Genomic DNA, 23,396 nt, shown 5'->3' on the forward strand with positions numbered 1-23,396 from the left:
TGCAAACCATTTATTTCTGTAGATTTTACATTTATTTTATTACGTATTTTAAAAATGATAAATCTGAAGTTAGGTAAATATTCTTTGAACCTGCCCATATCCACCCAACATTAATTTCATTTGTAGCAAATGCATTTTCTTCCATTTAACAGGGTTTTCTTTTTGATCCTCTGTCTTGAATGGTGCATAGAATTTGAATTAAGAAAGCAAAGCACCAGAACAAGCAGAGTGAGGTGAATTGAAACTTAAAAGAACTGTTTAGTTAACTGAGGTAGCTTAATTTAAAGCTATAAACAATAAAAGGAATTTTTATGTATTTTATTTTCTCCTTAAGAACATTGCTGGAGATTCAAATTAAGGCAGTCAAGAAAAGTGATAGTTGAACACAATGAAAGAAACCCTAGAGCTAACTTACAGAACTGCTGTCTCTATTTTTTTGGTTGAAAAAATGTTATGAGATGGCAAATAAAAGCTTACCTTCATAAAGAACAGTAAATAACCCTTGTGAGGGAGTAAGCAGTCAGTCACGGGAGAAGAGTTGAAGCTAAAAGAGAGTATACTCATCATTCTCCTCCTCTTTCCTCAAGTGACAGAAAAAAATATAGACTAAGTCACTCTTAATAAGTTGGACTGAATTTTAATTTCTAATCTAGTAAGTGGTGTATTTTGACATGAGAGGGACAAGGCAAGTACCCACTGTTTTTTTTTTATAAAACTCAGCACTAATCACATGGCTCAGTCTCCAGGCATAGAGGCTACTTTTAAAGGATTAGTCATTAATTTACTTTTTAGAAAGTCGAACTAAAATCAAGATTTAAAGTACTTACTAGTACTAATTGTAGAGAGTTTCATGATAATTCATAAAAGACCCACATCACAACATTAATTTTCCTTTTGACATAAATAAATGTGCATTAATTCATTCAGTGTGAAACAGGAATTAAAATGATAGAAATATTTCTAATAAAATAATATTGAGTTTAGAAAAAGTTTATTTGCTTTCACCCAGTTCTCCCATTTATGGCATGAGCTGATGCCTGTAAATACTCAAATGCACATCAGTAACCCCGGGTTTTCTTAATAATCCATTTGGAAAATCATCTAATCGCCATCAAAGTATGCCTCTATTCTCATATAACTTAATTTATAGAATTGAAAAGTTAACCTCTTAAAATTATAACATTTAATAAAAATATTGTATTTATGAAAGTCCATCCATGAGATTTATCATCTTAGATGACTGTATGTTTCTTGATACTTACTTAATTCAATTGCCATCCTTTATCAGTTAGTTCTTAATAGCATTTTCTAAAGAACCAAACACTTCTCCAGTTTGTACAGAAGGACCATGGTCCTACTTTCCAAGGAAATTTTGTTAATTTAATTTAATTTGAAGGAAGCTATTTATGTGACATAGCTTTATGAAGGAGATCTGTTTTTATTTACTGCGAGTATGTTTAGATAAAAGCAACTCTGAACTGTTTTAATATCATGTTCCAAGGTTTGCTAGGCCAAGGATAATCAATCAATGAGAGAGGAATAAAAAGCAATAATAGTGATTTCTGTGATTTTGTGGTTAGGTATTTCAAGAGTCTAAACATAAAATATCTTTATTATCTCAGTATAATTTAGTAAAGACTGTGCCACTGTTAAAAGGATCATTATATTCCTCGTGGCTTTAGATAAGTAGTTATTGAATCATTCCTCAAATTGCTAGTGATCCGAAGCTCTGGAAAACATATAATAGTAATCAATCTTCATTTTAATACTCCATGTACAGAATGTAGTATAATTAGAGATTTACATTTTAAAGCATTTGAAATACAGTTAATTTTGTTATGATGAGAGGTTGCCAATGAGAGATTCAAATGAGGAGGTAGTTTATAGAAGTGTTGGAATCACTCCAGTCCCTCTTTGTGGATCAGCAATTTGTTCTCAAAATGAAATAAGTCATGGGCAGACAATATTATAATATTTAGCATGCTGAATGGAGGGAGGAAGACATGTGTCTTACTTTTTAATATATATTTATTAATATGTTTTAGGATAAGTTTCCATGTTAATTCTTGGAAATTTGTATTAACTTGATTATTCTACTTCAGATTGCTCGCATAAACTATTAACACATTTTCTGGTAAAGGGATGTAGTCATTATCTCCTGATAGCATATTAGAACTGTAAATGATTTTGCCCTTGAAGAAGGAATCAATGTTAGATAGTTTTTCTTAGCATTCCATATACTAGTCCAGCAGCACATACAGAAGTTAAATGGTATAGAAATGAGAAAATAGGAGTTACCCGTGTTTATTTTCCAGTGATTTGATCAGATTTTAATTCTTATGCTATCATGTTTTCATAACCTTTAGGTTAAACAAATGCTGTTAAATTACTTCTTTGTTTCTCTTTATGCTCACTGGTTACCACACCTTCTTTCTGCTTAGCTAAGAACATATAGGCAAAATATGTTTTGCTGCCCCAATAAATTTTTGAAGTAGTAACTATAAGAAGAGAGATTTTAAGCCTAGTAATGACTGGATGTTGAGAGATTAAAAGGAAAAAAAAGAAGGAGGTCATTAGTACCTTTAAGCATTTTCTTTTCTCCTAGGAAAGTGATCAAGAAAATACAATTTTGGATGAAGCAAAAAACTAGCTTAGAAATATATCTGTAGCACACAGCAGTGTGTTTTTCCAATGAAAACGTAAAATCTAGAAATGACAAAGATAGGTAAATGGGAGGTATAGAGGGTAAAAGTGGGGAGGGAGAAATACTTGCATGTACATATGTCTAAAAACTGATCACCTTAAAAACTGTATAGAATACCTTATACAGATTTTAGGAGAAAAGAAATTAATCTGTTTGGGACATTCCAGAAAATAGAAACAATATGTGTTGCCCAGACTGACATCTCTAATGCTTCTGTCCAGTGAGGTAGAAACTAGTTTTCTGCTTGGCTGCCCAGCCCAAGAGCAATGACTTTCAGCAAGAAAACAAGACAAATTGGGACAAGAGATGCATTAAGGCAAAGCAGAAGATGCCTCATGATATACTGAGTGCCACTTTCACAGTATTAATTGGAGAACATTTTTGTCTCTACTACTGGACTTTAAGAAACAACTTGTGTGTGTGACTTTTAAATATGTTCATTTACTTTGTTTTTATTTTCTGACTGCTAAGTTCTTGTGATTTAGTTTCTTGCTTTTTTGATGCTACTAGAATATCACAACAATTAAGGAAGAAGTACTTTTAAAAAACAATTTCAAGTATATTCACAAATGGTAAATTCTCTCCCATGGCCATAGAGTCAAGACTGCTTATTTTTAAAGGTGTCTATATTTTTTTCAATCATTCAGTGATATTTTCATAGCAATGATGATACTGCTCATTTAGCATTTGATTCATAGAAATAGTTATTAAATTGTTCCATACTACTTTAGTTGAAGAAATTTGATGGCTTTGTTTGTATGTGCCAGGCATTGTGCCATATTGCAATGACTAGTGGATTTTAGATGTTTTATCAGTGTTCAAAGTATTTTTCCAGAATGGTATCATTTAGAATTTCATTTTTCACAGGTCACTCCATGTTATTTTTAATTTTCCTTGTATATCTTCGGTTCAGTTCAGTTCAGTCACTTAGTTGTGTCCGACTCTTTGTGACCCCATGAATCGCAGCACACCAGGCCTCCCTGTCCATCACCAACTCCCGGAGTTCACTGAGACTCACGTCCATCAAGTCAGTGATGCCATCCAGCCATCTCATCCTCTGTCGTCCCCTTCTCCTCCTGCCCCCAATCCCTCCCAGCATCAGAATCTTTTCCAATGAGTCAACTCTTTGCATGAGGTGGCCAGAGTACTGGAGTTTCAAAGCAGTAGAAATAACTGAGCCCTGGCACTCAACATTTAGAATCTATTTTAGCTCTATGTAGGGGTCGGGGTGGAATGTTAAAAATGAGTCTATTTGGGGAATACATTATTAATGATACAATGCATTGGATAGAATGCTGAATATTTTATATTCAACTGCTATTTTGTCTCCAAACTGGAAACTATAGATAGTGGGGTAGAGAGACCCCCTTAACGGTGACTTAATGCTTTCATTGACATTTCAGAGAGTGAAACTCTCCTTATAAGAGCTATCTTGTTTGAAGGGACAAATATCCTAGACATTTCATCTACCTTCCTAATACTTAAAAGGCATAGACATTTATAGAAAGATATTTATACCCTAATGAGAAGGAACGACCAGGTACAGAGCAGAAGTAAAAATATCAGAGAACTTATAATATGTATAAGTAGTATTCTTCTTCCAAAGACAAAGACTTCTCTCGTAATCAAGTAAATACAGGCCATGAGTGAGAATTCCAATAAGGCGAGACAAATGATTCTGAGAGCAATTTCTGTCCTCCAGTTCTGTATATTATACTGCACAGTTGAAGGACAGTCTTACTCATAATCTCAGTCAGTACAGTAAAGAGTAAACATGCACTTAGTTTTTTGCACTCAGCTATCAGATATGTGTTTCTGGTTTTTGTTGTTACTGTTTTGATTCTTGTTTTCTTAAATTATTTTTAAGATGGAAAATATTTCTCAATTTTAAAGTTGAGGTTAGTTATCCAGTTGATTTCCCTTAGTGATTCGGGTAATTAGTTTCTCAAACTAGATAACTGTTGTTTCCTCTAAAGTTTGTAATCCCTTTTTAATTACACCATTGATCTTCTTTTGAACTCAGAATAGCAAGCAACTTTTAACAAAGTTGTAGCATTTACATAATTTTTCATTCAGACTAGGAATTCCGTATCCTCTGATTTTTCCTTAGTTATTGCACCAGTGGAAAATTTCCCAAGATTTTTACGGGGTTAAGCTAGAAAAATTAATCTTCTGCACTGAAAGAGACATTCTCATTAATAGTTGTAAGCATCTATTTTTTTTCTCCATGTTCTCTAATCAAACTGTGTTTTTTAAATCTTGGTTGAATATCTTCTGAGTATTTATTCATGTTAATCCAAAAGGTGCGAATCATCCTATCTAATAAAGAGATTGATTTTAGAATCATAATTGATACAAGGCAAAATCTAATATGTTCCTCTCCTTATTAATTTGCTTAGATTGTTATCATAGCCTAGAATATCTCTTTTTCTTTCACCTTTTATCCAAGGAGCTCTCTTTTTCAAGTTGTCATCCAAGTTTCTGCTTTTTCCATTCAGACAAAGACACTAAAACGTACAAATACCAGCATTCTCTATAAGCTAAATAACAATAGATTAGGGATCTCGTTCTGAAGATACCATCTTGTATGTCCTGTGACATCTATGATTTTTCAACCAGTGACTGTTTTGCCTCTGTCTTCCCCTAGAGATACCTGACATTGTATAGTGGCATTTTTGATTGACAGGACTAGAATAGGATGTGCTGAGTGGATAGAGGCCAGAATTGCCACTAAACATTCTACAGTTCACAAAACAGTCCTCCCACTCCCAACATAGAATCATCTAGAAAGAAATGTCAGTAGTGCCAAGGTTAAGAAAGATTAATTACTTACATTGATGCTGGGCCATGAGTAGTCATAGTCTGCATGCAGATCCCTAACAAATTGCCTGACTATTTTTATTGTTACATCCAAAAGTTGGCAACTGTGTCAAAAGATAATGTAAAATGCTTTGCTGAAGTCCTGTGAGATTGTATCTCCTGTGTCTATGTTATCCATGTGGACTGCCACATTATGATTGGAGGAAATTAAATTGGGCTGTTACAATTTTCTCTATGATGCGTGCCACCCCGTACACTGCATTCCAAGTCATCAACCGTGATTGCACATTTAGAGTTTGATGGTTTTCCTGGTAGTTAACATATTAGAGTTAATTTAAACAGTATGTAATAAGCAGGGTTCCCTTTTCCACCTGTAAGAAAAAAGGAAATGGATGAGTGGAGACCTTAATATAGATAAAATTTCAAGGTTTTATATATTATATATATATACACACACATATAAAATACATATTATATATAGCATTTATATTATGTATCACCTATGAATTATATTCTCTCTCTCTCTCTCTCTCTATATATATATATATACACACTGGTGTGTGGGCTTCCCTGGTGGCTCAGATGGTAAAGAATTTGCCTACAATGTAGAAGACATGGGATTGATCCCTGGGTTGGGAAGATCCCCTGGAGAAGGGAATGGCTACCCACTCCAGTATTCTTGCCTGGAGAATTCCATGGACAGTAGAGCCTGGCAGGCTATAGTCCATGAGATCGCAAAGAGTTGGACACAGCTGAGTGACTTTAACTTTCATTTGTGTGTATATATAAAAATAAATATAAATATATATATATATATTTGTTTTTTGCTTCTCCATTTTTCCTCTTTCTGTTTGCATTCAACCACCTTCTGTATGTATTTCCACCTCACAGAAACTAAAGCATCACCAGGCTGAAGTGCATTTCATCTATCATATAAGATGCATGGTATCAGTGGGCTCCTCCAAGAAGTGTTGTTTAAAATATCTTCAGACAGCAAACTTATGCTGGAGTTTGTTTGCTTCCTATCACTATTGCGATTGAAATTAATTTTTCTTCAAGTCTTTTTAAACCTCCATTCTATTCTTAGGACTTCCTTTCCTTTCCCTTGGTCTATTATTTGCACAAGTATTTTTAAATATTTGTTTTTAGTACAATTATTTTTCAGATTAAGGGCACCAGATCTGTTTGAAAACTTTGACCAGGCTAGTCATCAAGGCAAGAAAATCTTATTAAACACCAAGATTTTTCTAGATTGTTATTATTGTCTCTAATCATGACCTCCAACTGCATCATCCTTAATCATGATGAACTTGCTTTGATGGTTCTCTTTTTTCTAAGCAATTACATTGTTTCAGTTCTCTACTTTAGAGTTCTCTACTCTTATTCTGGGCTTCCCAGGTGGCCTAGTGGTAAAGAATCCACCTGCCAGTGCAGGAGAAGCAAGAGACATAGGTTTGATCCCTGGGTTAGGAAGATCCACTGGAATAGGAAATGGCAACCCGCGCCCGTATTCCTGCCTGAAAAATTCCATGAACAGAGAAGGATGGCGGGCTACAGGCCATGGGGTCACAAAGAGTTGGACACCCTGAGCATGCACTCTTATTTTACATTATATTGATTAGAATTAGTCATTTTAGAAGTTATTATCTAGAAAGGCTGTTCTTTTTAAATTATAAGTTGGCAAGACATCACTTTAAATTCTCTATTTTATTTCTCTCTGTTCTCTGGAATAATAACTAATTTAGGCCCTTTACTTGTTTTAAATGATTTAGTGAAAGTCACTCTGTCATGTCTGACTCTTTGTGACCCCACACGCTGTAGCCTGCCAGGCTCCTCTGTCCACGGAATTCTCCAAGCCAGAATACTGGAGTGGGTAGCTGTTCTCTTCTCCTGAGGATCTTCCCAACCCAGGGATCAAACCCAGGTCTCCCACATTGCAGATGGATTCTTTACCATCTGAGCTACCAGGGAAGCCCGATTTACTCCTTAGACAAACTGATAATGTAACAATAATCTCCTCAACATATAGGAAAACTGAGTGCCAGGGAGTTTAAGCAACTTGCTAAAGTTCTCACAGCTGGTAACGGCAGGGCCAGGATTGAAACTGAGTCTAGCCTGAGAGACTAAGCTTACAATCACATTACATTTCCTGTCATTTGGGAGGAATGTAGCTAAAATCTTGACAAGTCTCAGCTTTGTTATCAAGTAGTACAGAACAGCAAAGCTATTTTGTCTTGTGGGGACTGAGTGCTTAGCTGAGCTAGCTCATTAAGTATTGGATTGGCCAAAAAGCTTGTTTGGTGTGAAAAATTCAAACGAACTTTTTGGCCAACCCAATGTCTAGCTACTACCAACCAACTTTGTCACTTGTTTCTATGACTCACGTCCCTAGGCCACAAAATATTGATAAACAGAAGTCATGTATCATTAAATGTTTGCAACCCTGAAGGAAAATTAGAAATCCCTAATACCTGGAATGTTTCTTTAACCTAGGATTATATTTTGAAAACAACCAAAGACTGAGCTTGACTAAGCTCACTCTGTCAAGTGAGAACTATAAACTGTTAAACATAAATTCAGATAAATTATATACACGTATTGGAGAAGGCAATGGCACCCCACTCCAGTACTCTTGCCTGGAAAATCCCATGGACGGAGGAGCCTGGTAGGCTGCAGTCCATGGGGTCGCGAAGAGTTGGACACAACTGAGTGACTTCCCTTTCACTTTTCACTTTCATGCATTGGAGAAGGAAAGGGCAACCCACTCCAGTGTTCTTGCCTGGAGAATCCCAGGGATGGGGGAGCCTGGTGGGCTGCCGTCTGTGGGGTCACACAGAGTCGGACACAACTGAAGTGACTTAGCAGTAGCAGTAGCATATACACGTATGAGCAATCAACAGTAAGAACTAATATCAGTTTCTAGTTTAGTTCATTATAACCATTACTCTTAACATAGTTGTCTTTTTTGCAGTTCCTCATACTTTTATCTTTCTGGTGATTTCATATATACTCTCATCCCACACAGTGAATTCAGGGAAATTCATTTCTTGATTCAGAGTTTAAAAGTAATTGAACAGGTTCTTGTTTTATCTTTTTATTTATTTATTCTTTCATTTAATGTGTGTGTGTGTGTGTGTGTATATATATATATATATGCGCCCATTTAATGGGTACCTTCAGTAATTTTAAAAATTATTTTTCAAAGTGTGTGTGTTCACCTCAGAAATTTCTTTCATTCTCTCTATTCGTTCCATTGCATTGTTACCTTCTCTGTTCTGTGTGCTTTCTCTCTGCCAGGATCCACTTTTTGTATTACATTAGTTAGTGGGTATTTTTAACCTCCTTTGGTGGGAAATCCTTACTTTGAAATGCTATGCTATTACAGTTTCAGAGTAACACAGTGAAACTTTCTTTTTCAAACCATTTCACAACCACAATTATGTAGTACAGATGAACAGTTTAAACTTGAAAATTCTTATCCAGATACCAAATCTACTAAATGCAACTCAAGGAAAAGAAATGGTCATTAATTTCAGTCTCCTATTGAACTCCATGATATTCAAAGAACCAAAAAGGTTATTGTGAAAAAACTTTTTTAAAAAATAGAAAACATATATATGTTAGTATTAGGGGAAATTATTAAATAATTATTCATTTATTTACTATTATGGTCAGCACACTCATTTTTTTGCAAAGAAACAGTTTTTTAAACATTTAGAATGTGAATTTATCAAACATCCATAATTTTCTGTAGAAATGAGAGGATTTTGCAAGGAAATGATATGTAATGGATGCCTTATAGTAAGTCCAGAATTGCATGTGGCTCAGTGGTAAGGAATCTGCCTGCCAAAGCACTCAATCCCTAGGTTGGGATGATCCCCTGGAGTAGGAAATGGTAATACACTCCAGTTTTTTTGCAGAAAAAATTCCATGGACAGGGGAGCCTGGTGGGCTACAGTCCCTGGGGGTCGCTAAAGAGTTGGCTATGACTTAGCAACTAAAAAACAACTACAGTATGTACCAAACATTTTGCACAGAGGTCTCATTGACTGTTAATAACAGCTCTATGACTTGATTGTAGTAAGTAAAATTAAAAGAAATAAGGATGAGAGAGAATAAATAATACACCAAACAGCTGCTTTTGAGGTTCCATTGCCCATATTCCTCAAGGTCTCTGTGAGAAACAAGCTACAGTTTCAAAAACCATACTTGAAAGGCTTATGATGTTTAGTAATTGTGAATTTCATTCAATATTTTAAATTTCAGAAATACGTTTAAACCTTAATTGACCTTTATGGTATTGCTTATGAATATTATTTCTGGTAAACAATGAGGGTAGGTAAGTGGAGAAGAAAAAAAAATGACAACAGAGAACAGATTTTAAAACACCTAGGGAAATAAATTTGGAAATAGTAAAAAGACAGTGGAAGTACAGGTCTTGAATGAATATATATTTTTTTGGTTTTTAATACTTGGTGATTGGGTGAAAGGGAAGAATTAATGTCTTTGGATTATTAGTACAAAAAAGCAAAAAAAGAAGAATTTTGTAAAGAATATGCAACTAGAAGGCCGAAAACCTGAGATCTAGTTGGGGGAATATGCTACTAAATGCTTGGGTAGCTTTGAGTGTATCAGTTTATTTTAATCATAGTCAAAATGATCTCATGTCTTCCGATATTCTGAAATTAAATGATTCTCAAGACCAGTGATTCTTAGAATGCAAGTTATGACAAATTAACCAAATAAAGTGGAAAACATCTGACAGTTTACCTATATGCTTTCTCTGATATTTTTTAAAGATTTCAGCGTGTTTATTTAAATAATTTTATTTATTTATTTATTGGCTATGCTGGATCTTTGTTGCTGCTCAGGCTTTTCTCTAGTTGTAGTGTGCACTCTTCTCCTTTAGGCAGTTTCTCTTATTGTGGAGCACGGGCTCTAAGGCACAAGGGCTCAGTAGTTGCGGTCCCGGGTTCAGAACACAGGCTCAGTGGTTGTAGTGCATGGGCTTAGTTGCTCTGTGGCATGTGGGGCCTTCCCAGACCAGGGATTGAACCCGTGTCTCCTTCGTTGGCAGGCACATTCTTTACCACTGAGCCACCCAGAAAACCCTCAATGAATTTTTGTACTGTTTGTGGTCACTTCCTTTTGCTTCCTGTGGTAGTTCCTAAAGCATATTCATAAGAAGCTAAAATCACCAAAGAATAGCAACATTGAAAAAAAATTGATTCACATTGTTACAAAAATATTGAAAGAATAAATAGGAAATTAGTTCAGGTAACTCTTACGGGAGGGAAAAAAGATAGTGGAGAATGAGAGGATTTCATTTCAAAACATTTCGTGATTGGTTTAGGACTGACAGACACTTCAGGGGGTGAAAGAGGAATGGTGAGACAGAAGCAAACAATTCTCTTGACAATGAGTATCTTCAACTAGTATAACTTAAATTTTAGATAGTTAACACAAGTACTCTGGGCATACCTTCAGTAAGTAACAATATGTATAGTAAATATGATGAAAAATTAATTTTTAGAGTTCTTCCAAGAGTCTAACTAAAATATAAGCCTGCCTAGCAATGCACTTTGTGCCTGATTTCAAAACTCATTTCTAATGTTAGGTAAGTTGTAATATGTAACAATTTACTAAGAAGGGGAAAATTATTTCTCAGTTAACTGTTTGTGACTGATACTTGCAATTATAGGTACAATTTTATTATGTGCTCAAAGCTAAAACATATATGAAATCATCTTTATTTAAATGTAAATTATTTTTTGACCTTTAACTTTTTTCCTTGATAGTAAAGTATTGTATTTTATTTACTTAATTTTAGGCAAAAGGTTCTCAAACCGCAACAACCTCTGGCACTCAGAAAAAAGTGAAGAGAACTCTTCCAAACCCACCACCTGAAGAGACCTCCACAGGAACTCAGTCAGCCTTTAGCACAATGGGCACAGTCTCCAGGAGAAGGATCTGCAGAACCAATACGATGGCCCGAGCCAAGATTCTCCAGGATATAGACAGAGAGCTTGATCTTGTGGAGAGGGAATCTGCCAAGCTTAGGAAGAAACAAGCAGAACTTGATGAGGAAGAAAAGGAGATTGATGCTAAGTTACGGTACCTAGAAATGGGGATTAACAGGAGGAAAGAGGCCTTATTAAAGGAGAGAGAAAAGAGAGAGAGAGCCTATCTCCAGGGAGTAGCTGAGGATCGTGATTACATGTCCGACAGTGAGGTCAGCAGCGCCAGACCAACCCGAATTGAAAGTCAGCATGCCATTGAGCGACCAAGAACTGCTCCCCAAACTGAATTCAACCAGTTTATTCCACCACAAACCCAAACAGAATCTCAGCTAGTCCCTCCTACGAGTCCTTATACCCAGTACCAATACTCTTCCCCTGCTCTTCCTACTCAAGCACCTACCCCATACACCCAACAATCCCACTTTCAGCAACAGACTCTGTACCATCAGGAAGTTTCACCTTATCAGACTCAGCCAACCTTCCAAGCTGTGGCAACAATGTCTTTCACACCTCAAGCTCAACCTACACCAACCCCACAACCTTCTTATCAGTTACCATCACAGATGATGGTGATACAACAAAAGCCACGGCAAACTGCATTATATTTGGAGCCCAAGATAACTTCAAACTATGAGGTGATTCGCAACCAACCCCTGATGATAGCACCTGTTTCTACTGATAGTACATACGCTGTTTCCCATCTCGGTAGTAAGTACAACAGCTTAGATTTGAGAATAGGATTGGAGGAAAGAAGTAGCATGGCAAGCAGTCCAATATCAAGCATATCTGCAGATTCTTTCTATGCAGATATTGACCATCATACTTCGCGAAATTATGTCTTAATTGATGACATTGGTGAGATTACCAAAGGAACAGCAGCTCTAAGCACTGCGTTTAGCCTTCATGAAAAAGATCTGTCAAAAACAGACCGTCTCCTCCGAACCACTGAGACACGTAGGTCTCAAGAAGTGACAGATTTCCTAGCACCTCTGCAGACTTCATCCAGATTGCATAGCTACGTGAAAGCAGAGGAGGACCCAATGGAGGATCCTTATGAGTTAAAGCTTCTGAAACAACAGATTAAACAAGAATTCCGTAGAGGAGCAGAGAGCTTAGATCACCTTGCTGGTCTTTCCCATTATTACCATGCTGATACTAGTTACAGACATTTTCCAAAATCTGAGAAGTACAGCATTAGTAGACTCACACTTGAAAAACAAGCAGCAAAACAACTACCAGCTGCCATACTTTATCAAAAGCAGTCAAAGCATAAGAAATCACTAATTGACCCTAAAATGTCAAAATTCTCACCTATTCAAGAAAGTAGAGACCTTGAACCTGATTATTCGAGCTATATGACTTCAAGCACTTCATCTATTGGTGGCATTTCTTCCAGGGCAAGGCTTCTTCAAGATGATATTACTTTTGGCCTCAGAAAAAATATTACAGACCAACAAAAATTTATGGGATCATCTCTTGGCACAGGACTGGGCACCTTAGGAAATACCATCCGGTCAGCTCTGCAGGATGAAGCAGATAAGCCATACAGCAGTGGCAGCAGGTCAAGACCTTCTTCCAGACCTTCCTCTGTCTATGGGCTAGATTTATCCATTAAAAGAGATTCTTCTAGCTCTTCTCTAAGACTGAAAGCTCAAGAGGCTGAAGCTCTAGATGTTTCCTTTAGTCATGCATCACCTTCTGGGAGAACTAAGCCTACTAGTTTGCCTATTAGCCAGAGTAGAGGAAGAATACCAATTGTGGCCCAGAATTCTGAAGAGGAAAGTCCACTCAGTCCTGTTGGACAGCCAATGGGAATGGCCAGGGCTGCTGCTGGACCCCTGCCACCAATATCTGCAGACACCAGGGACCAGTTCGGATCCAGTCACTCTTTGCCTGAAGTTCAACAACACATGAGAGAAGAATCACGGACTCGAGGCTATGACCGTGACATAGCATTCATCATGGATGACTTCCAACATGCCATGTCAGACAGTGAAGGTAAATTGGGCCTCAAACTACCTTGCTACTCTCAAAACTCAAACTCTTATTTTTCTGCATGTTTGATTTTCCTTCTCCAAGAATGTATTCTATTTTTCTTGGTGTGTCTTTTGCATGTTTACTTCAGTTTTATTTCTTGTAAATGGAAATTCTATCTTGTGTATAGATTTTATAGCATGCTCTTTATTTCTTTTTAATTTATCCTTTTATCGTTGTTTCTTGATTGTTTGATTTTTGTGGTGTCTACTTTTCCAAAACCATTATCAAATAATTGTGTCAATAAAATATGGTCATCCTTTAAATCTATAGTTGGAAAGTTTTTTGTTGTATGTTTCTTTTGTTTTCAAAAGTTATTTTTAAAGTTATTAGTTTCTTTCAGTTTGTGAAATGACTAAGGTTTTGAGCCATTGACTATTCCACTAGACTTTGTAGTAGAAAATTATTTATCATTTGTGAGATCAGTGTTTGTTAATTCAGAGAATGTTTTCTTGAGAACGTTCAGGTGAGTCCCTAATGTTAGCATAATGCAGTTTTATAATCTACTAAATAAAAGGCTTGTATTTTAATTTCTCTCTCATTGTGAATGCCATAGTTGACGAGCATTGTACATTGTACATTTTGTATTACATACTAAAACCTTAGTACCTAATATGATATTGACAGTAAACAACAGTATTATCCATATGCTGGTCAATATGTATGAAGCACTGTTTAGATCTTAAAATTTGAACTTTGTACATTGCTTTTGTGAATTTAGGTATTTGAGCTGAAGCTTTCCTTGTATGTTCAGTTAGCCTTTTCCATGGGTTTCCTTTTTGCATTATTTCATATTTTTTGCACTAAATTGTTTTACTAGTTTTTCATATAGAACAAGTGATATATGGCAAGTACATATTTAACTAAAAACTTTATGGTGATTTTTTATTAAATCATATAGAACCAAAAGGATTTTAGAAAATGACCTGACCAAGTCTAAATTAGAGGACAAGATTGAAGAGCTACAGAAATGTGACATTTTGCCCATGCCAAGAGGACTTATTACTCTTGGTTCTTTTTTTTTTCTTCTCCCTCCATGGTTTACATTTGAATATAAGTGTGGCTTGACTCCTAAAAATAAAATATTTCTCATCCAGTAAAAATGTATTACTTCATGACTTTGGGGATGGAAAAGCTCTAAGCTAACATCTCTTCTTTTAAATCTAACATTTTCCCTGGGGGCTTGCAGGAAAATATATTTTCACAAAAAGGATTTTCTTTCTTCTGTATCTCGATACCAGTGTGATATTAGAAGTTTAAGTGTAGGTTAGATCAGGACAAAAGTAACCACTGGATCTGAAGGAGAAGAGACTGCTTTTCCTAGTGAAATTCCAATAGACCAGTTACTTTCTGATTTGTTTTTTTCTCTATGAGCTGTTGAATTGACCATTTTTATTGATAATTAGCCAATTAAATAAAACACTATTTTTTTTACTTTAGCCAGTTGTTTAAATCAACCATCATAGTTAAGTAAGAGTTATATGGAAACTCTTGTGTTTTTCACAGTCCACATTTAACACACGTTATATATGTATATAAATATATAGATATATAATGACTTCTACAGAAGAAAAAAAGGCTCATCAATAATACTATCTGTAAAATAGCAAAATAGAATAAAAACTAACAGATCAATCATAAAACTAAACACCAAAAGCTTTGTATGCATGATGTACATTTATCTGGAGAGAATTTGACAAATTCATTTATTCAATCATAGATTCTGCCATCATGGTGCCAGACATACAAATGTTTCTAGATATTCTGAAGTATGACAGTTATTTACATACAACCATGTAAAAATAACCACATTTTTCTCATTTATATGTTTGGATGATATGTACTCATAGTCATCAAAGACTATGAGAAACTTGCTTTGATAAAATATCAAAACACATCAAAAAATACTTATCAAAAACATTTGTTAAGTATTGGAAAGATCAGATTTAAAAAAGCATGTTAATCTCCAGCAAATTGTTTAAACTAATTTGGATGAGACATCGTGCAGCACCCAAAATTAAGAAATGTGTAAAGAGGACACCAGAGAAGGAAACAAAATGAAACTTACATGAAGTTAAATTGAGTTAAAATGTTATTTTTCAATTAAGCAGATAAGAAATGTAGTCATAAAAAAAATCATGTTGGTACATAATTATACAAAGAAAACTATAACAAACTGAATTATATATGTAATATTATCTGTGTGAATTGTAGTGATGTGTTTTTAAATGTTCTGTATTTTCTTTGTGTTTGTATCTCATAAACGTATTACTTTTTCTTGGTGAACAGTGCTCTGCTCTTTTTTTTTTTTTAAATCTTGGGATCCATGAGTAATTAATAAAAAAGTAAAAAATATTTTTCCCAATCACATAACTTACAACATTATAAACTCATGAATTATTAGAGATTTTTTTAAATAAAAGTTTGCCACATATATACTATATCTATGTTGGAGTGATACTAAAACAACCTTGAAATATATAACATTCCAGCAGGCTACTTAGTATCATGTAAACAAAGCAAATTTAACTGATTTCAGATTTATTCAGATTTATTGTGTGCTTTCTCTGAATTCAATCAAACTCTTGGTTATAGACAATAATATATATTTCAGATGTATTCTATATGACTCCAGGTAATTTTGAAATACCTCATCTGAGGTAAAATCTAGGTAGATATAATTTTTTTTCTTTTTAATTAATCTATATTTATTACAGCTTTTAAAGCAGAATGTGACTTGAGGTAGGCACAATTTATGTTGCTTAATAGTTATGACCATCAGCCTAAACTGTACAATTTAATATTCATTCCTGGTTAAGAACAGAACAGGGAGACTAGAGTAGATTGGAGAAAAACTAAACTAGAAACAATCATTATATTTCTGCAACCACAAATAATTTGTTGAAAACATTCTTTTAAAATATACTCATGTTTAAAAAAAATGCATCAGTACATACAGTCTTAAAAAAAATTCCAAGGAATATTTTATACAGAATAGAATTGGACCCCAAAACAGCTTACTTGCATTTTACATTTAAGAGAAGAAAATATCAGTAACCTAAAACAAGGGGATGCTAATCTGCAGTGACTTATTTAATTTGGAAAATGCTGTTATTATTGTAAAATTTCATTTTTAAAGTTTGGATCTACCGTGGCAGATCCAACAATTGCAATTACAAACATTTAGCATTTATGTCCAACTTGCTATTGGGCTTCCCAGGTGACCCTAGTGGTTAAGAACTTATCTGTCCATTCAGGAGATGGAAGAGACTTGGGTTCAATCCCTGGGATGGCAAAATCCCCTGGAGAGGGGCATGGAACCGCACTCCAGTATTCTTACCTGGAGAATCCCATGGACAGAGTAGCCTAGCAGGCTACAATCCATAGGGTTGCAAAGATTCAGACACAACTGAAGCAACCTAGCACACACCAACTTTCCATAAATGGTGAATATGGAATTCGATTTAAGAGAAGACTTACTTAATCTAGTTTCTCTTGATTGATAAATTCCTATGCGAAGCATGGTAGCTATCCTAACTTAGTTACATATAGAATTATTATAAACAGACAAAGTATGTCATCAGTATTGGAAATAAATTGACAAAATGTATATCAAGTTGAAATTCTGCCTTATTTGTATAGACACAGCCAAGGAAACATTTTAGAAGATTTTTTATTTTAAGTGCAATTAGCAAAGTATATATTCAAGTGATATCAGGTACAGTATCCAAGGTAGTCATTTATTAAAATCAGTATAGACTATTTTTATGAGAAATGTTATTGAAATATATAAAAATAATATAAAATATTTGTGTTTTGGTGACCATCTAATAAGTTTTAGAGACTAATGATTAAATAATGGATTTGTTTTGTTTACTTATCAAAATTATATTGAATATATCTTTCATAAATTTAGTCCCTTGGTGTCAAGGGAAAACTTGAAAAACCATAGTAAATACCAAATAGACTGTGAGAAAAGTGTGTAACTGTTAATGAGGTTCATTCGACAAGTATTTATTTTAAAATGTACTTATAATAATTAGGATATTTAACTTTCTTTAGTTGATGACTAATTTTCCTATGTGCCACTCATTTCCCAAATACTTTATTAATATTTGTGGCATTTGCAAGGCATTGGTTTTAGTATTAAGGGAGAACAAAAAAACAGAAGACATGAGGCTTACCTTCAAGCAGCTTAGAGTCTTAATAGGGGAGATCAGACAAGTACATATACAACCACAAACCAGGGATGTATCATTGTATTGCCTCAAATCTAAGACTGACTAAATTATGACACATTGTCTATCATTCTATGTTTATTGAGAGAAAGTTCTGTGGTTAATCAGTGGCAATGACCAAGATCACAGGAGGTGTAGAGGTGAGTAATGCTGTATATGCTGTGGTTTTGCCAGCCCTGCCAGTAAAGAACTAATGGATACTGCTTGGGAAAAAGTGAAAGTAGAGGAAGAGAAGTCAGTGATGCAGACAGAAAGAGAACTGTAATGAGGTTGAGAGGAATACTCAATAGTATGGCATTATCGAAACCAGAGTTTCAAGAAGATGTAGACTGATAGCATCATCAACAGATCTTTCAGGATAATACTTGAGAAGAGGTGCTCCATCTGCCATTTAGGAAGTAACAGTGTACTTCCAGAGACTATTAATTAGGGATCCTTTTACAATACATAAAACTTTCTATGAAGGCAAATTCTATATAATAGGTAAATAATGATTTGGGATCACTAGATAAGAACTTTAAAATGTCTTTGAAAGTACTAAGAATTTAATGGGTTGAAAAAATTTAAATAGTAGTTATATACTCAAATATAATTATATTTTCAAAAAAGTATTTTAAGATGTTAAGCTTTGTCACATTGTAAGTACAGAAAGCAGCCTACCAACTCTTTTAATTCCTAGATGTATGATCCCACAAAAAATAATTGTTTGATTTTTAATGAAAAATTCTAGTAGGTATATTTTAAAAATTAGGCTACCAGATGATTATGGCACACATGTTCCTAGCACTGATACCTAGGATCCTCCTAAAAATAAATATTTTCATCTAGTTATGAATGTCATAGATGTGTCATGCTTTCAAAAGATGCTCAATTGATGTCCAAATCTAGCAGCCACATATTGGTACTGGGTTAATATGATAGTGGAAAAATAATTGAATCTTTTGTATCGAAGAAATGTATTTTCCTTAGATTTTGGTGATATATAGTGGGGAGAAGTGAGGAGGTGGACTGATGGAATGAAGTTGAATAGAACAACTTTTGAGAAATATTCATTTGTTCATTTATTTATTCAATCACTATCTAAATTTATTTTTTCACCTGATTTAAATGTTAATTTTGTCTTACTTTGCTCTGAAAAGTTGACAGGTAGCACATGGTTTTTTTTCTAGGTTATTCCCTCATACAGAATTTTTAACATAATGCAGGAAATGATATTTCTGATCCCACTGGGAATTGTGTTTGAAATGCATGAATGGTTAATAAGCCCCAAAGCATGCTGGTACTGCAGATCATCTACTGCCCTCTGTCATCTGTATTAGTTGGAGTTGCAATGTTTGATATTTCCTTGGTCTCCAAAGCCTATCACCTCCGTCGTGAAGAAACAGATTGGTTTGACAAACCCAGGGAGTCTCGTTTGGACAATGGACATGGTCTAGATCGAAAACTGCCAGAAAGATTGGTCCACTCTAGACCACTCAGTCAACACCAAGAGCAAGTAAGTGCTATATTGAGCAATGTCTTTTAGATTTCTCAAAAAAAAAAGACTCATTTCACCATAGAATGGTCTCAGTTATCCCAAAATACACAGGACTTTGATCAATCAAGCTCACAAATGACTTTTTTTTTTCAGTATATTAAGGTGGTAATTGCCTTACTTCATCAGCCATGACTGATTGACATTGAAGCATAGCTGTGATGCTTCTTACCAGGCAATTTAAGTGATTTTTTGCCTCTAACAGACAATTAAGCCATATAGCATACCCAACACTGCCATGCAAAGAAAATGCATGAAACTCCTGAAGAGCTTAAAGAATATAGGGTAAAATAGACTTGGGTAATTTCAGGGCTTTCCATTAGAATATGCCCAGCTGTCAAGAAATAGCAAATAAGAATGACCAAACCAAGCAGCTGGGAACAGAGAAGGCTTCACCTGGGAATAAGGGAACTGATGTTATATGGAAGTGTTATATGGAAGTCTTTTACGTTCATTATTGGATTTTATATTCAGAACAACTTTCATAAAGTAGATTTTATTAGTTAATATCTATAGATTAAAAAAAAACTAAGGGATACTATTAATGAAAGTGAAGTCGCTCAGTCGTGTCCGACTCTTTGCAACCCCATGGACAGTAGCCTACCAGGTTCCTCTGTCCATGGGATTTTCCAGGCAATAGTACTGGAGTGGATTGCCATTTCCTTCTCCAGGGGATCTTCCCAACCCAGGGATCAAACCCAGGTCTCCCGCATTGTAGACAGACACTTAACCGTCTGAGCCACCAGGGAAGTCCGATTGGATGGAAAGAACTTACTATATTAAGGAGTCAAAATCAGTCATTCAGGGATACTATTAACTATTACATAAATATAATACCATAACCCATGATCTTATTCACTTTAGAACAAAAGAGATGATGTTTTAAATTGAACCTTGATAGATACTAGAGAGATTAACAGTTGGATAACCTGAGGGAGATTCCTCTGGTAGGTCACTGACCTTAAATCAGTTGCCTTAATGGATCAGGTATTTGCAGGTATTTGTATTCATTATGATCATTAAGATACTCACAAAAGAGATAGTTACTTATATCATGTACATTAATTCTTTTATCATCCTCTCTGATTAATGATTAATTGATAAGCTGACAACTATATTTGAACAAAAAAGAACCATATGAATTTACTATAATATAATTCAGTATTTGTCATGTTAAGGGATAAAAGAAAACAAGATTTTTGCATGTAAAAGTGCTATCTAAAAGATAGGATCTATGGTCATAGATTTGATTTTTTCCTAAGCAATTTCAGTTTTTTTACACAAATTTCTAACTGATAAAATATTTTCTCAATTTTATTGTGCTCTTCTAGACATTCTCATACTTTATAGAAATCTGTTATCCTCTGTTTATTGTAAATATTCTAGATCTAGAATAGATCTAGCTAGGAAATTAGAAAATTTTAAAATTAGAATCATTCTGAATGTGTTTAAAACTTTTAGTTTATCTCTTATTTACAATTACAAAAATAGTCAATTTGTCAACTGAAAATAACTTCCTTGAATTATTTTTTATTATAGGAATCTCTCTGTAATGACTTATTTGTTGTGCCTTACTCATCTTGTTTGTTTCTCTGAAGTTTAGTATTTCCCACAAACCAAGATCAACATAATGAAAATACAGATCCTTTCAAGGAAGCCTGATAGGATGAAATATAAAAACTGAGGAGCTAAAAACATAATAACTTTCATACAGTTATTTCCCAACACTTCTGGGTATCCAGAGTAGTCTTGTCCACCTAATTTATCCAACTTATATTCTACAGGATCTGAAGACGTAACACATTATATTTGAATTTATAAGTATAGAGCAATATAATACCAAAATTAAACAGGCTATATTTGAGAATGGTTTAATGAATTTTTCTTTGTTTAATAACATAGAAAATGTAAGACTCCTTGTAAATTTAATAATGTGTATCTCATTGCTAAAAGTTATTTTCACATTTATATTTTGTTATCTAACCTGTGAAGTGCAAGTTGCTCAGTCGTGTCCAACTCTTTGTGACCCAATGGACTATACATTCCATGGAATTCTGCAGGCCAGAATACTGGAGTGGGTACACCCCTTTCCCTTCTCCAGGGGATCTTTCCAACCCAGGAATCAAACCCTGGTCTCCCGCATTGCAGGCAGATTCTTTACCAGAAAGCCACAAGGGAAACCCAAGAATATTGGAACGGGTAGCCTATCCCTTCTACAGGGGATCGTCCCAAACCAGGAATTGATTGCAGGCACATTCTTTACCAGCTAAGCTATCAGGGAAGCCCTTTTAACATATAAACAAAAAACTATGTAATACTCAAAACTTAAAGACATGTAGAATTATAAATTAATCATAAAACATACAGCCATATAGCCACCACACAAAGAAAGGGAGTGTTTTCTTCCCTTTGAAATCTACAAAGGGGATTGTAATTTTTCACATTGTAATTTTCCCCTTTCCAGATTGTAATTTTCCACCTCTCTCAAACAAGTAGTGAATATATTGACTTTTCTGTCAGTAATTTATTTTTCTTTATAAATTTCTCTATGTGAAAGCTACATAGGAGATGACATGTTTTGATTACATTTAATGAAGTTCATGCTTTTTTGTCTTAATATTTATCTTCAAATACTCTCTTCCTATCAAAATTATGTTTTGTTATAGAAAGAATAACAAAGTATCATTCTTGTTTTAGTCATTTATTTAGGGTAAGTGTTGCTTCTGCCAGATAAAAATAGGGACAAGGCCAGAGGATAGGACTGATGTCAATTAATTGCCCTGTTCCTCTCCCCAAGAGCAAGGTTTCTGACATCATTGTCTTTGGATAATTCCCCATTGACAGAAATATCACTTGTATGCTGCCCAGAAAAAGGGTTCTTCTCTGTTTATAAATATTTCAAAAGAAATTATGAATGCTCCCTTTCTTTGTGTGGTGGTTATATAGATGTTTGTTCTATTAGTTTATAATTCTACATATTTTTCAGTTTTGAGTATTGCATAGTTGTTTTTGTTTTTTTTTTTTTTTTGCTTATATGTTAGGTAAAACATATAAACACTAATGTATCTGCTTTAAAAATTATTTAACGTAAAACATAGGTTAGAGAGATAGCAGACTATGTCTGACTTTAGACCTAAAGTCATTTGAATTATAAAGCCAAATCTGCATAAAGCAAATCTCTGTGTGTTTCCTTTTGTATGTTTAACCTCCACACTATTCAGTAGGAATTCAACTCTGCTTTGTGAATTGAAGAGATCACCTGACCTCTTTCTTTTTTTCCTCAGTCACTTCATCAATAAATAGAACTAATACCATTCACAGCATCATTGCAAAGGTCAAAATTTCTCTACTAGGACACAATGCGTTCATTCTGCACTAATGCCCGAGCCTTGTGCACTTCCCATGCGACTGCTATACTGAGGTACCTCGGGCTCCTTTCAAAGAGTCAGTCTTTCTTTATTCTGGGCTTTTGAATGTCTTGTTTCCTCTTCCTGAACATTCTTCCTCCTCTTTTCTTTTGATTTAACGCTGTTCATCACTCAGGGCTCCATGCGCATGCCTCATCTTGCAAAAAGTTTTCTCTGACATTACTACCACCATCTCCCCACAGATGTTCCTACTTTGTGCTACAGGAGCAGTCCATGCATTGGGGCTGTGAACTTTTGGAGAGCAAGCTCTCCCTACACCATCCACCATGGTATCTATTCTGTGCCTAACACAGGGCTTGATACTCTGCTACATCTAGCATACAAGGTATTTAAATAAGGGAAAGAATGAATGTCTGTATAAATAAAAGATATGTTAACACAAGAGTTGCTGTTTCATAAATATAAAGGGCCAGTTCATGAACATAATTTCTTTTGAAATACTTGTAAGGTGGGTACATCTTTCCCTTTCTCCTTTGCCTTTCACTTCTCATTTCTCAGCTATAAGGCCTCTTCAGACAACCTCTTTGCCTTCTTGCATTTCTTTTTCTTGGGGATGCATTTGGTCACCGCCTCCTGTACTGTGTTATGAACCTCCATCCATAGTTCTTCAGGCACTCT

The 23,396-nt window shown here is 34.8% G+C and overlaps 1 protein-coding gene and 1 long non-coding RNA gene across 2 annotated transcripts in view; one reads left to right on the forward strand and one right to left on the reverse strand.

The window, feature by feature from the left end:
* Positions 1–23,396, forward strand: part of PCLO (piccolo presynaptic cytomatrix protein) — a 392,120-nt gene that overhangs the window by 223,059 nt on the left and 145,665 nt on the right. Inside the window, exons 7-8 of the mRNA XM_024991035.2 lie at positions 11,355–13,542; positions 19,175–19,311. Of these exons, the coding sequence (XP_024846803.1) occupies positions 11,355–13,542; positions 19,175–19,311 (2,325 nt within the window). The remainder of the gene's footprint in view (positions 1–11,354; positions 13,543–19,174; positions 19,312–23,396) is intronic.
* Positions 450–21,710, reverse strand: LOC132345078 (uncharacterized). The gene is made up of 3 exons (XR_009494205.1): positions 21,335–21,710; positions 5,538–5,895; positions 450–544 (listed from the first exon to the last, which is right to left on the reverse strand). It is a non-coding gene; the product is annotated as an uncharacterized lncRNA (long non-coding RNA).

Source organism: Bos taurus, chromosome 4, assembly GCF_002263795.3.
Source record: "Bos taurus isolate L1 Dominette 01449 registration number 42190680 breed Hereford chromosome 4, ARS-UCD2.0, whole genome shotgun sequence".
NCBI lineage: Eukaryota > Metazoa > Chordata > Mammalia > Artiodactyla > Bovidae > Bos > Bos taurus.